General features: G+C 54.4%; 2 protein-coding genes across 2 annotated transcripts; one reads left to right on the top strand and one right to left on the bottom strand.

Annotated features, from left to right (window-relative positions):
• Window positions 1-4,909: 4,909 nt before the first annotated feature.
• On the bottom strand, window positions 4,910-9,287 carry LOC131898988 (uncharacterized protein CXorf49 homolog). Its single transcript, XM_059250312.1, has 6 exons — window positions 7,768-9,287; window positions 7,057-7,213; window positions 6,430-6,512; window positions 6,137-6,182; window positions 5,497-5,569; window positions 4,910-5,411 (listed from the first exon to the last, which is right to left on the bottom strand). The coding sequence occupies exons 1-5, from the start codon at window positions 9,115-9,117 to the stop codon at window positions 5,529-5,531; spliced, it is 1,677 nt and encodes a 558-aa protein (XP_059106295.1). The 5' UTR covers window positions 9,118-9,287; the 3' UTR covers window positions 4,910-5,411; window positions 5,497-5,528.
• Window positions 9,288-9,432: 145 nt separating this feature from the next.
• On the top strand, window positions 9,433-13,670 carry LOC131898920 (uncharacterized protein CXorf49 homolog). The gene is made up of 6 exons (XM_059250211.1): window positions 9,433-10,821; window positions 11,369-11,525; window positions 12,068-12,150; window positions 12,398-12,443; window positions 13,011-13,083; window positions 13,169-13,670. Exons 1-5 carry the CDS (start codon window positions 9,550-9,552, stop codon window positions 13,049-13,051), a joined length of 1,599 nt encoding a protein of 532 aa, XP_059106194.1. The 5' UTR covers window positions 9,433-9,549; the 3' UTR covers window positions 13,052-13,083; window positions 13,169-13,670.
• Window positions 13,671-14,387: the final 717 nt, after the last annotated feature.

The raw sequence follows: 14,387 nt of genomic DNA, 5'->3' as shown, positions 1-14,387 counted from the left end.
CTGCCAGCTGCCTCCAGGACAAGCAGCATGTGAAGATGCTGGTAAGCCACGAGCCACGTGGCAAGGTATAGATTTATAGAAATGGATTAATTTCAGATATAAGAACAGTTAGCAAGAAGCCTGCCACAGCCATACAGTTTGTAAGCAATATAAGTCTCTGTGTTTACTTGGTTGGGTCTTAGAGGTTGTGGGACTGGCGGGTGACAAAGATTTGTCCTGACTGTGGGCCAGGCAGGAAAACTCTAGCTACAGTCACCAACATTCCAGGCCATGTTTGTGAAGGAACTCATGGGAGTCCTGGCTCCCAGTCCTGGTGGGATGTTGCTAGGGGCTCCCTAGTGCCTGAGAATCAAGGGCAGGCACACAGCTCAGCCACCCTGTAAGGCCCTCCCTGAGCTGAGTAGCAGCAGGAGGCAGGACAGAGCCTGGGTGCTCTCTGGGGCACACCTCCTCTGGCTGAGAAAGAGGGGGGGGGGCGGGAAGATTGAAGGGAACCATCCCACCTCCTCCTGTCCAATGGGGCCCTCATTCATGTATTTTTCAGACCTGAGCCTGGGAATCTGCACTTCCTCCCCTAGAGGCAGCAGGGTCAGCCCACCACACAACAGTATTGGGCAGCAGTAGGTCTGAATGCAGAGGAGAGAGGCCGTGTGCTCAGAGGACAGAGGCAGGGCTGGCCAGTCACTGTCACAGGGCTGTTGGGGTCCTGCCATGGCTTCAGCATGCAGCTGCACTGGAGATAGCTGCCCGGGGCCTGCAAGAACAGTGCCTGGTGCTGGAATGCACCTCAGCCAGGACTGGCTTGCTTGTGCAAGCTGCCAGAAGCCCAGCTGTGGAGTCTGTCAGCTGTCACTCAGCTCTTACCCCTGCCAGAAGTAGCCATGTGACTCAGGATGAGAGCCGCATTGTGAGGAACAGAGACCATCTTCTCAGGGAGGGTCTCTGAGTGGATGGTTTAAGTCCCCACTCTCGGATCAATGGTTGTCCTATCCCAGGTGATATGCACTGTCTCCCTAAGTCAATCCATGAGGCCCAGAGGTGACCCCCTGAGTATCAGGGACTATGGGGGTCCAGCCCCTCGATAGTCCCCTCCCAGGGTCCGGGAAGAATCTACAACCAGCTGATCATTAATCTTTGATGAAAAGAAATGAATCTATGTACACATATGGACTAACTACTTAGTCCATGTACTTTATTATTCTTTGTCAGTTACAAGCATATATATATATATATTCTGCTCTCATATATAGCTCCTTCTAGGTTCTCATCCATCTAGTTCTTTCCCAAATCAGCTCCTCTCGCATCTCCTTCTCTCTCATCTTATTCTTCCCTATCTGGCTCTTCCTCAGTTTCCATCTCGTCCCTCTAGTACTCTCTTTTAGCCCTTCAATCTAGTTCTTCCCCATCTCAGTTTGTTCCTCTCAAGTTCTTACCCATGTAGTTCTTCCATTCTCTTTTCTCTTCTCTGTCCTCTCGTGCCCTGAAAGTCCTGGTATATATACACTTACAAGCAGTAATCCCTTGGCAGTGCAAAGCCAGGCTTCCAGGGTCAATCGGAGGAGTGATAAGAATCTCATAAAGAAAGCCGGGCGGTGGTGGCGCAAGCCTTTAATCCCAGCACTCGGGAGGCAGAGCCAGGCGGATCTCTGTGAGTTCGAGGCCAGCCTGGGCTACCAAGTGAGTCCCAGGAAAGGCGCAAAGCTACACAGAGAAACCCTGTCTCGAAAAACAAACAAACAAACAAACAAACAAAAAGAATCTCATAAAGAGGCAACAACCATTAATTATCATTTGCCAACCCAAAGGGAAGTGACCTTTGGGGGAATGAATTAACTAAAGGCTAAATTCGGGTAATATCTAAGAAAAGGGATCTTACGTGCTCCACTATAGTCTTAAACATGATTGGTAGAAAATGTTAAGTCTCTGTAAGTTGCTAGGTCAATGGGAGAAAATAAAACTGTCTTTTTTTCCTGTGACTCATATCTGTCCAAGCTATCTGCCGATTTTTTCTGCAGGGTGGGGGAAAGTGTGCTCGGTCACTAGGCAACCTGTCTGCAGCTAGATGCCTCTGGTGATAGTTAAAGGGAGATCTGGAACTAGAGATAAGATTTGGGAAAGGAGGTAGCTAAGCTTAATTGGCACATGTGCCAGGCCTTCTCAAACAGGTAGTCTGGACACTTAAGTCTGTTAATAGAGAGAACAGAGGTATCTCTGATAAGGTGCTTTCCTCCATCTAGGGATGGACCTGGCTGGATGCAGCCAATGGCGATAATTACAGGGAGGCTTGAACTGGGGTTCTGGCTGTGCAGAGCTGTCAGCACACAAGGGTATCTAAATACTCCTTCAGTAGAGGGGAAATGGTGCCCAATCAATGATGGAAAAGCTACAATAGCACACAAGAAACTCATAGCAGGAAACGGCTGATAATCAAAAGCCAAATATCACCAAGGCTCCTTGAACCTTAGCTTGACCTCTGAAAGGCCCTTGGCTACTTCCAGGTATTACCTTTGTCATAAGCCACTGAAATCCCACTTTGCATATTTTTGTGGCTTGCAGCACCTGAGACTGTGGGAAAGGGTGCTGCCAGACCTGCCCCACTCTGCAAGGCAATTGACCTTCCTAGTTTGCATGGTCACTGCACTCCTACTACCTGGCTCTCCTTAGCTTCAGGTTTTCCAGCTCCCAGGAGAGCTCCTGCTTCACAGGCAGGAGTAAACAGGCTAATCAGAGGAACGCAGCTTGCACATCCTTCCCTGCCCACGACAGAACTAAAAACACTTTATTTTAGTTGTAATTGTGTATGAATGGTTTGTCCGCATGTGTGTCTATGGACCACGTTTGTGCCTAGTGCCCAAGGAGACCAGAAGAGGGCCTCTCATGCCCTGGAACTGGAGTTACAAACGGGTATGAGCTGGATATGGGTGCTAGGAATCAATCCCAGGTCCTCTGCAAGAGCAGCCATGCTCTTAGCTGCTGAGCCATCTCTCCAGCCCCTCAGGGAGGACTTTTGAGAGCACAGTCCAGAGCCTACTTCGGCAACTCCAACCTTTTGACAGCCCTAACACAGTGACTTTTGTGACTTACACTTCCTACCACACCATGCCCTCCTGTGGGTTAAGACTGGAAAACCACCTCTAATGAAAGGTCAGCACCAACCTCTCCTTGTGTGCTTTGGATCACTCACAGGCTCAGGTGTCACCTCCTGCTGCCACTCGCTGAGTCTGAGCTTTCCACGCCAAGGACAACTGCACTCCACTCTCAGATTCATAGGCACACCCGGCCATAGCAAGGGACGGAGTCCATGGGCCCAGATGCTTTGTGGTCACCAGCACCCTACATCGAACGTGAAAAGCCCCGCCTCTCAGGAATGCAAGCTGGCAGAACCCACACCTGCCTCACCTACCCCACATCTCAGATCCTGTCTGGCACATGGTCCCAGCTCAAAGTGGGAAGCCATCCTGTCTGTCTCCCATACTAGAATGTGGAGCCCAGGAAGAAGTGTGGAAGACGGACCTGGAACACTCCAATATCATGTTTGGAAACATTTGTGCCATGTGTGAAGGGTGAGAGGGACCTGTGGAAGACCTTCCATGCATGTGTGGATGCATCATCTCGAACACCAAATGCACGGGTCAGCAAGATGGTTCAAGCCTGAAAATCTGAGCTCACTCTTTGGAACTCATGTAAAATCTGGATGCCAGTGCTAGAGAGATGGCTGGGGGTTAAGAGCAGTGTGCTGCTTCTCTAGAGGATATCAGTTTTCTTCCCAGCACCCATGTCAGGCATCTCACATCACTTCTAAGTCTGGCTTCAGGGAGATCCAATGGACTGGTCTCAAACAGAAACTGCACTGATGTGCGAACACCCACACATTACCATGCAAGCATGCATGCACACACATGCACACACACACACACACACACACACACACACACACACACACATCAAAACTAAATCTTGAAAAAGTTCTAGACCTGATGATACCAGGTGTCGTACAGCAGGATAGGAGAAAAGAGACAGAAGAGCCCCGAAGCTCCCGGGCCAGCTAGGCAGGTGTACAAAGCATAGGCAGAAACAAGACACACCCCCAACTAGCTTGTCCTGTGACCACCACACACACGCCATGGCACAGGAGCCTCTTCCTTGTCCTCTCTCCCTCTTCCTCTTGCTCTCCCTTTCTCCCCCACCTCTCTATCTCCTTCTCCCTCCTCCTTCCCTCTCCCACACTCTCTCCCACACAGATACCCCAACCTCTATAAAACCGGAACTTTTCAAATGGGGGCTGGAAGAGAGCACCTGTCAGACCAGGACCTGAAGATGTGGAGCTTTGGGTCCTAGACCTTCTCTTCCACTGCCCTGGGACATCGGCCCTGTTGGCCCACAGAACCACTGAAGACTCACTTCTCACCACCAACCCAGAGACAAACAGGTGCTTTTCTGTGCTCCTTACACCCCGTGTGCACAGTCTTTGGAGCTCACTCACTCTACCAACCACGGGCACGTGATCGTGCCCTCCACCCCTCTACTGAAATGGTCCAGGGGCAAATCAGGGGACTTGGCAACTCACTTCAAAGGGGAGGGCTATGCAGGAGCCCAAAGAGGAAGTGCAAATTCTAGGCCACTGCTCCCCGAGTGCCACACCTCCCGGGGAGAGAATGACCTGGAAGAAGGTCAGGGACTGGGATGGGAAAAGACCAGGAAAGGAGAAAGGACTGCTGAATGCAGGGGCCAGGAGGCAAAAATGGGTTTCCTGAAACTGTCCCGGCGATGGCAGGAGTCAGGGCAGGGACGGGGCCTCTGGGAAGGGAGGAAATGCTGGCTGTGTCAGTCCTGGCCCCAGCCCACCTGGAGAAGCTTGGCTGTGTGGAGCCTGCTCAGAAGCGGGTCCACATCCCACTGAGGACTACTGTTCCTTTTTTCCCACAAAATACTTTATTTAGTCTTTGGAAACCTCATGCATGAGAGCTCTGTGTGGGGGAGGCAGAGTGTAAGGGAGGGCTAGTGTTCTCGGAAGGGTGGGAAAGGAACAGTTTCCACCACCCTGTTGCTGGACCTCAACACCCACCAAAAGAGAAAGGGCGGACCATACACAGGACAAAACTACTTAGTGTGCAACAGCTGTCCCCAGGGGTAGGCAAGGGGCAAAGTCAGGGGCACAAAGTGGGCTCTGGCTGGAGAGCAGAGGTCCTCAGCTTGTGGGATAGTTACATTACAATTCCTCACAGTAGCTAATTTACAGGCAGGAAAGTCACAAGGAAATAATCTTATGCTGGGGGTCACATCAACACGAGGAATGGTATAAAAGGGTGGCAGCATCAGGAAGGTTGAGAACCAGTGCTGTAGAGTGACCGGAAGGGAGCAGGATCCATGGGTAGTAGGCTGGCCTCTTCTGCAGGGATGCTGGGTCCAACCTGTCAGGCAGAGCAGAGTCAGGGCAGCCCTGGCTTCCTGAGCACTCAGGAGCCTGGCAAGGGCTGTGGGAAGTAGAACACTCACTTCAAAGGGCCTGTGGACAGCAGAGCACCATTTCAAAGATCCTGGAACTTTTCGTTGAGGGCCTGCATGATGGCTGAAACACAAGAGGTACAAATGGCTATTCCAGACACAGACATCCAGGAACGCACCGGCCTGAGCCCCATTCTCTGTGCCACAGGAACTTCCGGCCAGCCGCCTCACTGCCCTCCAGGCCCTGTGCAAGGAGCCTCCTCGGGACACACTCCTCCACCCACCACCGAGCTCTATGTGGACACGTTTTCCACAGGAGAACAGCACGGACAGGCAGTCCTCAAACGCTGGACCACAGCCGTGCCAGCCCTACTTGTAAAACGAACAAACACGTGACAACAAACACCTCACAAGTCGCAACTGCCAGTACACCAAGGGAAACTAGAGGAGGACTGTCTCAATGCCCAGAGAGAAGGGAACCTGGGGGACTCATCTGCACAGCGCACGGGACGGCATTGCTTCTTGGTGCAAGTCCCTGCAGTCAACGCACAGAGGGCTACCAGCCCGGCCTGCTTGAGGTCACTTCCCACAGGAGAACCGCCCCTCTGTCCACCCCAGACACCTGCACCCAAACACTAGGCTCTCCCTCTGGCCCTGTTCCCATCGCTTCCCTGCCCTGGCTCGGTCATACCTAGTTGTTCCTTGAGTTCCTCTATTTCCTTCCGTAGCATCAGACACTAGCCCAGCAGACACGGGAGAAAACGAAAGAAAGAAAGATTATCATTCAATGTCCTGGCCTTCTCTCTGCTTCATTCATACTTCTTCCTAGTCCTTACACCTCCCACCCGCCACAGTCCTCTGACAGACTGGCAGAGAACCTCCAACAGGAAGGAGGTGCCCTCTCTCTGTGGAGTTGGCACAGGAGGTTAGCTGTCAGCTCAGGAGCTGCCTGGGGCTGGCCTTTGCGAGCTGAGAAAGCCTTACCTGAGGACAGCCTGGTGTGCCTTGTAATACTGGTTCACCCTCTTCAACAGGTAATAAAGGACCCACAAGTATATCCTGGTCCCCTGAAAACAGTAAATATAAAACAACAAACAAAGAAACAAATAAATAAATGATGAATCAATGATTAAACCTATTATGCAGCTTCCAGTCTTTGGATCCAGATGTTAAGGGTCCTGTGAAATCTAAAATGGTGCAATATCCCCCTCTGCTGGGAGCACCTTTTATATGTTAGTACATCTGCTCCAGTAAGCTGCGCCTTTCTTCCCTGTTGCTCCCAGGCAGCCTGGAGGCTCTTTGTACCGCTAGGATGATTGCTTGCCAAATCCAGAACCAGCGATGAACTCGGTGCCTGAGCAGGGCTCAGCAGCTTACAGACATTTTCTGGAGTTGGAGTTGTCCCACCCTTCACAGTCATGCATCCCACAGTCCCACCATTTCACAATGTGGTCTGAGGCCAGCCCTGCCCACACCCAGTCTCCTGTGGGCTCCTGCCTCCCTAGACAGGGAAGCCCAAGGAAGAAGGCTGCAATCCACCCAAGGAGCAGAGCCTGAGGCTTCCTGCCTTTCCCCATCTTCCCACGCTGCTCTCAAACCCCAAAGACTCACCAGCTGGTGCAGGTGCTCTGGGTCTGGCACCTCTGTGGCTCAAGGACAAGAACTGAGAGTTTCCCACAACTTGGGGTGCTCTGGTGTTGGGGTCTCCACTGCTCATTTCTCCACGATGCGTGCACGTGCAAGGCTGCTCTGCCCTGTGTGTTGGAAGCTCACACAAAAATTCCTCACTAAGTACACGTTGTAGAGGGCTGAGGGGCCCGTGGGGGAACAAACTGGAGGCCTGCGAGGCCCATCCCATCTGTACTTTCTGTTCCTGGGTCAGCCTCAGGTCAGGAGGCAGAGCTCAGCCAGGAAGGGGCCCACAGGCACTGAAAAGGCTCAGGATCTGGCCTGGCTTCCTTGGGGAAGAGCCAGGAGGGAGGAATCAGGAGGCCCCTGAGGCCGACTACACATCCAAGTTGTGCAGCCCACACTCTAAGGCCTCTGGACCCAAATCACTCCAACTGTCAGCCAGGCCCACTTCCCTCCCCAGCCTGCCTAGAGACAGGAAATGCACAGGGAGGGGAATAGTAACCAACACCTAGCTCAGCCACCTTCATATCCACCCTCACTTACTACAAGGACCCCACACTGCACATCCGAATCAGGATGAGTGTCCACTGACAAGCCCCAAGCCAAGGCAGGGGCAGAGGGAGCAGGGCAATGTTATGTGCTGGGGAGAAAAAAGGTAGGGTGAGAGGAGACAGAGGGAGCTCTACTCACTTGGGCCTGCAGGCCAGGATCTCTGGTTGGGTCATTATCTTCTTTGGCCCCTGGCTGGGATTCCTTTGTCTTCCTTACTATGGATCTCTTCCCAGTGCAGAAAGGCTTGCACTCTTTTGGCCCGGAAACCAGTGAGTGTTTACTGGCCTTCCCAAGCAGGGCAACCCCGGAGATTGGGGGAAGGGTGGCTGACCTTACAGGAGCTGATTTGAGTCTCTGCCCCCATGGTGGGAAGGTTCTTCCCAGGGATCCTTTTGAGGCATCTGTCAAGGGCTTCTTCTCCTGGGGTACCTTCTTTCTAGGACTGGTCTTGGGAAAGGCCCCTGAAGCAGCAGGAGTAGGTGCAGGGACAGCAGCAGAGGGTGCTGCTCCAGCAGCTGGGGCAGCAGAAGTCGCTCCTGGGAAGCTGTGTCTGCTCCCTTCTGTGCCCCAGACTATGCTTGGCTTTTTCTTAGACAGAGAGCCTTCCAGCTCTCCCAAAGCCTGCTTCTCCACGCCTGAGCTGAGTGTCCGGTTCGTACTGGACAGTACAGAGGGGGGCACATGGACGAAACCTCCCCTGCCATGGACACTCGTGTGTTTGCCTGTGTCTTCCTGCTCAGTGAGGCCAGTGGCCTTGGCCTGGCCTCCTTCTTTGACGCAAATGGTCACCCTCATCACCCTTGTCTCATTGGACTCATCAGAAGACGTAGGGTTATAGGAGGGACATTGCACAGCTTCACTGCTCACTATCCTTCTTGTGGTTCCTGTCCTCGGGGTCACCCAGGCTCTGCTTCGTCCCAGGCCCCGGGGGTACAGGGAGCCTGCAGAGGTCTGCTTCCCTTCTACAGAGCTCAGGGACAGGGCCCCTCTGTTGGAGCCTTCATCCATACATCCCCAAAGGGCAGCCAGTTCAGCGGCACAGGTTTGTGGGGACTGGTACATGCAGACTCTTCGGGTCTGCAGGTTAGTCAGCTCGCGCATCATAGCCATAGCCTCAATACTGAGCTGGGGCAGAATGTCCAGGCCGACCTCTTCTTGGTCCATGGGGGAACTGGTCCGGCCTTCCGGGTCCCTATGCACCCCTTCTCCTTCCTCTGTCGCTTCCAATTTCCGCCCAGATTCCAACCCGCAGCTTTCCATACCCGAGAGGCCGCCCTCACCGTCTCCAATCTCCAGAGGACCTTGGATGAGGCTTGAGCCCCCCGGTACTCTAGGGCTGATCAGGGGGTCCCCTAAGTGCTCCCTGCCCTCCTGGCCCAAGTCAGCTTCAGGAGCAGACCCCTGATCCCGGGAATTCATGTCATCGGCAGAAGCGGCGTCCTTGTCACCACTGACTTCTGGGGCTGACACCTCATCCGGGGAGCTCATGTCACCAGCAGGGGAGGCACGGGTGGAGGGAAGATAATTCCCGCTAAGTCACCCCCGAGGAAGCGAGGCCTTTCACCTCAGGTGCTGCAAGCGGTTAGCTCAGAGGACACGTGACTCCGAGAGACCTCGACGTCTGGAAAGTTCCTCACACTCATGAGCAAAACCCCGCCCTTTAATGGTGGCGAACTACGCACCCTCGTCTCTATTGGCTAGGGCCTTGAGAACTGGCCAAACAACAGCCGCCCTGATTGGTGGCTCGCCGAGCGGCGGACCAATGAGAACGGCCCTCGAGGGCGCGCGAAGTCTCGCGTTGTTTGAACCGCGCGCGTGTGGCGCCTGTGGCGGTGGCGGTTACCTTGGCGAAGACGTAGCTGAGAATGCAGTGAAGGGGGAAACAGCGTCCCCTCGGGCGGCGTCTGCTGGGGTGGAAACATGAGCTCTCCTGATGAGGTGTCGGTTCGGGGAAGCGGGTTTGGGCCAGAAAGCGGGGAGCACTCGGAAGGACGCCGCCGCTTTAGCCATGGATCCCCGAGGAGACATGGCCTCGGCCCTGACGAGAGGTTGTTACGGAGCAGTGAGGACAAAACGTGTCTCCCAGTCCCCAAGACCTTCCCGTATGACTCCTGGTTAGACAGGGATGAGATGGAGGGAAGGTCGGTCATCTGGGGCTGCGAAGGTCGCCCCGGCACTCCAGTGGATGAGAGAGGGGACAGTTTGGACTTTGTACCGCAGCTGACAATAGAGGGTACAAGCTTCGGGCAGCATGTAGCCAACCGGGAGGCCTGGGGTGTCCGCAGGCATCCGTCCCCAAAGAGCTGCGCTGCTGAGCCCCTTGGCATTTGGGGAGACTCAGATGCAGGCACAAGCCGGAGAGGCATGCGGCCCCCGACCTCTGTGGAAGGGAAGCAGTTATTAGCTAGCCAACAGCACCCCAGGGGTCTGGGGCGGGGCAGGGCCTGGGTGACCCCGAGAAGAGGAGCCACAAGTAGGATAATAGCCAGTGAGGATTTTCAGTATCTGTCTTCCGACCCCGAGTCTTCTGATGAATTCAGTGAGACAGAAATGATGAGGGTGACCATTTGCCTCAAGGAAGGAGGCCAGGCCAAGGCCACTGGCCTCACTGAGCTGGAAGACACAGGCAGATGCACGAGTGTCCATGGCAGGGGAAGTTTTGTCCATATGCCCCCCTCTCTGCTGGTCACTACTCCGCGAGGACTCACCTCAGGCGTGGAGAAGCAGGCTTTGGGAGAGCTGGAAGGCTCTCTGTCTAAGAAAAAGCAAAGTGGGGTCTGGGGAAAAGAAGGGAGCAGACACAGCTACCCAGGAGCTGCCGTTGCCGTCTCTGCTGCTGTCCCTGCCCCTGTTGCTATTGCTTCAGGTCCCTCCCCGACCAAGACCAGTCCTAGAAAGAAGGGAGTAAAGGAGAAGCCCACTGAGTGGGATGCCTCAAGAGGATCCCTGGGAAGAACCTTCCCACCATGGGGACAGAGACTTAAGTCAGCTCCTGTAGAACCAGCTACTTTCCCCCCAATCTCCGGGGTTGCCCTGCTTGGGAAGGCCAGTAAATGCTCACTGCCTTCTGGACCCAAAGAGTGCAAGCCTTTCTGCACTGGGAAGAGATCCATAGTAAGGAAGACAAAGGAATCCCAGCCAGGGGCCAAAGAAGATAATGACCCAACCAGAGATCCTGGCCTGCAGGCCCAAGTGAGTAGAGCTCCCTCTGTCTCCTCTCACCCTACCTTTTCCCTCCCCAGCACATAACATTGCCCTGCACCCTCTGCCCCTGCCTTGGCTTGTCAGTGGACACTCATCCTGATTCGGATGTGCGGTGTGGGGTCCTTGTAGTAAGTGAGGGTGGATATGAAGGTGGCTGAGCTAGGTGTTGGTTACTATTCCCCTCCCTGTGCATTTCCTGTCTCTAGGCAGGCTGGGGTGGGAAGTGGGCCTGGCTGACAGTTGGAGTGATTTGGGTCCAGAGGCCTTACAGTGTGGGCTGCACAACTTGGATGTGTAGTCGGCCTCAGGGGCCTCCTGATTCCTCCCTCCTGGCTCTTCCCCAAGGAAGCCAGGCCAGATCCTGAGCCTTTTCAGTGCCTGTGGGCCCCTTCCTGGCTGAGCTCTGCCTCCTGACCTGAGGCTGACCCAGGAACAGAAAGTACAGATGGGATGGGCCTCGCAGGCCTCCAGTTTGTTCCCCCACGGGCCCCTCAGCCCTCCACAACGTGTACTTAGTGAGGAATTTTTGTGTGAGCTTCCAACACACAGGGCAGAGCAGCCTTGCACGTGCACGCATCGTGGAGAAATGAGCAGTGGAGACCCCAACACCAGAGCACCCCAAGTTGTGGGAAACTCTCAGTTCTTGTCCTTGAGCCACAGAGGTGCCAGACCCAGAGCACCTGCACCAGCTGGTGAGTCTTTGGGGTTTGAGAGCAGCGTGGGAAGATGGGGAAAGGCAGGAAGCCTCAGGCTCTGCTCCTTGGGTGGATTGCAGCCTTCTTCCTTGGGCTTCCCTGTCTAGGGAGGCAGGAGCCCACAGGAGACTGGGTGTGGGCAGGGCTGGCCTCAGACCACATTGTGAAATGGTGGGACTGTGGGATGCATGACTGTGAAGGGTGGGACAACTCCAACTCCAGAAAATGTCTGTAAGCTGCTGAGCCCTGCTCAGGCACCGAGTTCCTTCCTGGATCTAGCCGTGGTGGATAGTCCTGAGAGCATTGGCTCAGGGCCACAGTCTTAGGAGCTCTAAGCACTTTTGTGCTGTCTCTGGGCTGGGGTTAAGGAGGAAGAGAGCTGGGCAGATCTCAGGAACTACTAAGTACAAGTGGCTGTAAGCAGCGGGTATTGCTGTCTTGTTTTAGACCCCACCAGTCCCGCCCACTTCAATCACAAGCCTAGAGGTCTCATCCTGTCTCTATCTCTGTCTTGCGTGTATGTGTGTGTGTGTTTTCAGGTGACCAGGAACCATCTCTACGTCTCCCATTCACAGCTGGAGAGAGGCAGAATCAAACACCAGTAACCATGGGTTGCCAACAGGTAAGGCTTTCTCAGCTCACAAAGGCCAGCCCCAGCCAGCTCCTGAGCTGACAGCTAACCTCCTGTGCCAACTCCACAGAGAGAGGGCACCTCCTTCCTGTTGGAGGTTCTCTGCCAGTCTGTCAGAGGACTGTGGCGGGTGGGAGGTGTAAGGACTAGGAAGAAGTATGAATGAAGCAGAGAGAAGGCCAGGACATTGAATGATAATCTTTCTTTCTTTCGTTTTCTCCCGTGTCTGCTGGGCTAGTGTCTGATGCTACGGAAGGAAATAGAGGAACTCAAGGAACAACTAGGTATGACCGAGCCAGGGCAGGGAAGCGATGGGAACAGGGCCAGAGGGAGAGCCTAGTGTTTGGGTGCAGGTGTCTGGGGTGGGCAGAGGGGCGGTTCTCCTGTGGGAAGTGACCTCAAGCAGGCCGGGCTGGTAGCCCTCTGTGCGTTGACTGCAGGGACTTGCACCAAGAAGCAATGCCGTCCCGTGCGCTGTGCAGATGAGTCCCCCAGGTTCCCTTCTCTCTGGGCATTGAGACAGTCCTCCTCTAGTTTCCCTTGGTGTACTGGCAGTTGCGACTTGTGAGGTGTTTGTTGTCACGTGTTTGTTCGTTTTACAAGTAGGGCTGGCACGGCTGTGGTCCAGCGTTTGAGGACTGCCTGTCCGTGCTGTTCTCCTGTGGAAAACGTGTCCACATAGAGCTCGGTGGTGGGTGGAGGAGTGTGTCCCGAGGAGGCTCCTTGCACAGGGCCTGGAGGGCAGTGAGGCGGCTGGCCGGAAGTTCCTGTGGCACAGAGAATGGGGCTCAGGCCGGTGCGTTCCTGGATGTCTGTGTCTGGAATAGCCATTTGTACCTCTTGTGTTTCAGCCATCATGCAGGCCCTCAACGAAAAGTTCCAGGATCTTTGAAATGGTGCTCTGCTGTCCACAGGCCCTTTGAAGTGAGTGTTCTACTTCCCACAGCCCTTGCCAGGCTCCTGAGTGCTCAGGAAGCCAGGGCTGCCCTGACTCTGCTCTGCCTGACAGGTTGGACCCAGCATCCCTGCAGAAGAGGCCAGCCTACTACCCATGGATCCTGCTCCCTTCCGGTCACTCTACAGCACTGGTTCTCAACCTTCCTGATGCTGCCACCCTTTTATACCATTCCTCGTGTTGATGTGACCCCCAGCATAAGATTATTTCCTTGTGACTTTCCTGCCTGTAAATTAGCTACTGTGAGGAATTGTAATGTAACTATCCCACAAGCTGAGGACCTCTGCTCTCCAGCCAGAGCCCACTTTGTGCCCCTGACTTTGCCCCTTGCCTACCCCTGGGGACAGCTGTTGCACACTAAGTAGTTTTGTCCTGTGTATGGTCCGCCCTTTCTCTTTTGGTGGGTGTTGAGGTCCAGCAACAGGGTGGTGGAAACTGTTCCTTTCCCACCCTTCCGAGAACACTAGCCCTCCCTTACACTCTGCCTCCCCCACACAGAGCTCTCATGCATGAGGTTTCCAAAGACTAAATAAAGTATTTTGTGGGAAAAAAGGAACAGTAGTCCTCAGTGGGATGTGGACCCGCTTCTGAGCAGGCTCCACACAGCCAAGCTTCTCCAGGTGGGCTGGGGCCAGGACTGACACAGCCAGCATTTCCTCCCTTCCCAGAGGCCCCGTCCCTGCCCTGACTCCTGCCATCGCCGGGACAGTTTCAGGAAACCCATTTTTGCCTCCTGGCCCCTGCATTCAGCAGTCCTTTCTCCTTTCCTGGTCTTTTCCCATCCCAGTCCCTGACCTTCTTCCAGGTCATTCTCTCCCCGGGAGGTGTGGCACTCGGGGAGCAGTGGCCTAGAATTTGCACTTCCTCTTTGGGCTCCTGCATAGCCCTCCCCTTTGAAGTGAGTTGCCAAGTCCCCTGATTTGCCCCTGGACCATTTCAGTAGAGGGGTGGAGGGCACGATCACGTGCCCGTGGTTGGTAGAGTGAGTGAGCTCCAAAGACTGTGCACACGGGGTGTAAGGAGCACAGAAAAGCACCTGTTTGTCTCTGGGTTGGTGGTGAGAAGTGAGTCTTCAGTGGTTCTGTGGGCCAACAGGGCCGATGTCCCAGGGCAGTGGAAGAGAAGGTCTAGGACCCAAAGCTCCACATCTTCAGGTCCTGGTCTGACAGGTGCTCTCTTCCAGCCCCCATTTGAAAAGTTCCGGTTTTATAGAGGTTGGGGTATCTGTGTGGGAGAGAGTGTGGGAGAGGGAAGGAGGAGGGAGAAGGAGATA

This window comes from Peromyscus eremicus, chromosome X, assembly GCF_949786415.1.
Source record: "Peromyscus eremicus chromosome X, PerEre_H2_v1, whole genome shotgun sequence".
Taxonomy (NCBI): Eukaryota; Metazoa; Chordata; class Mammalia; order Rodentia; family Cricetidae; genus Peromyscus; species Peromyscus eremicus.
Note: the sequence above shows the minus strand (reverse complement) of the source record. Positions and strands in the feature narration are given on the sequence as shown.

Coding starts and splice junctions, on each gene's coding strand:
- LOC131898988 (XM_059250312.1), bottom strand. CDS start 9,117: ATGAGCTCCCCGGATGAGGTGTCAGCCCCAGAAGTCAGTGGTGACAAG. Junction 7,214..7,767: donor ATCCTGGCCTGCAGGCCCAA/GTGAGTAGAGCT, acceptor TTTTTGTGTGAG/CTTCCAACACACAGGGCAGA. Junction 5,570..6,136: donor GGAACTCAAGGAACAACTAG/GTATGACCGAGC, acceptor CTTGTGTTTCAG/CCATCATGCAGGCCCTCAAC.
- LOC131898920 (XM_059250211.1), top strand. CDS start 9,550: ATGAGCTCTCCTGATGAGGTGTCGGTTCGGGGAAGCGGGTTTGGGCCA. Junction 11,526..12,067: donor CAGAGCACCTGCACCAGCTG/GTGAGTCTTTGG, acceptor GTGTGTTTTCAG/GTGACCAGGAACCATCTCTA. Junction 12,444..13,010: donor GGAACTCAAGGAACAACTAG/GTATGACCGAGC, acceptor CTTGTGTTTCAG/CCATCATGCAGGCCCTCAAC.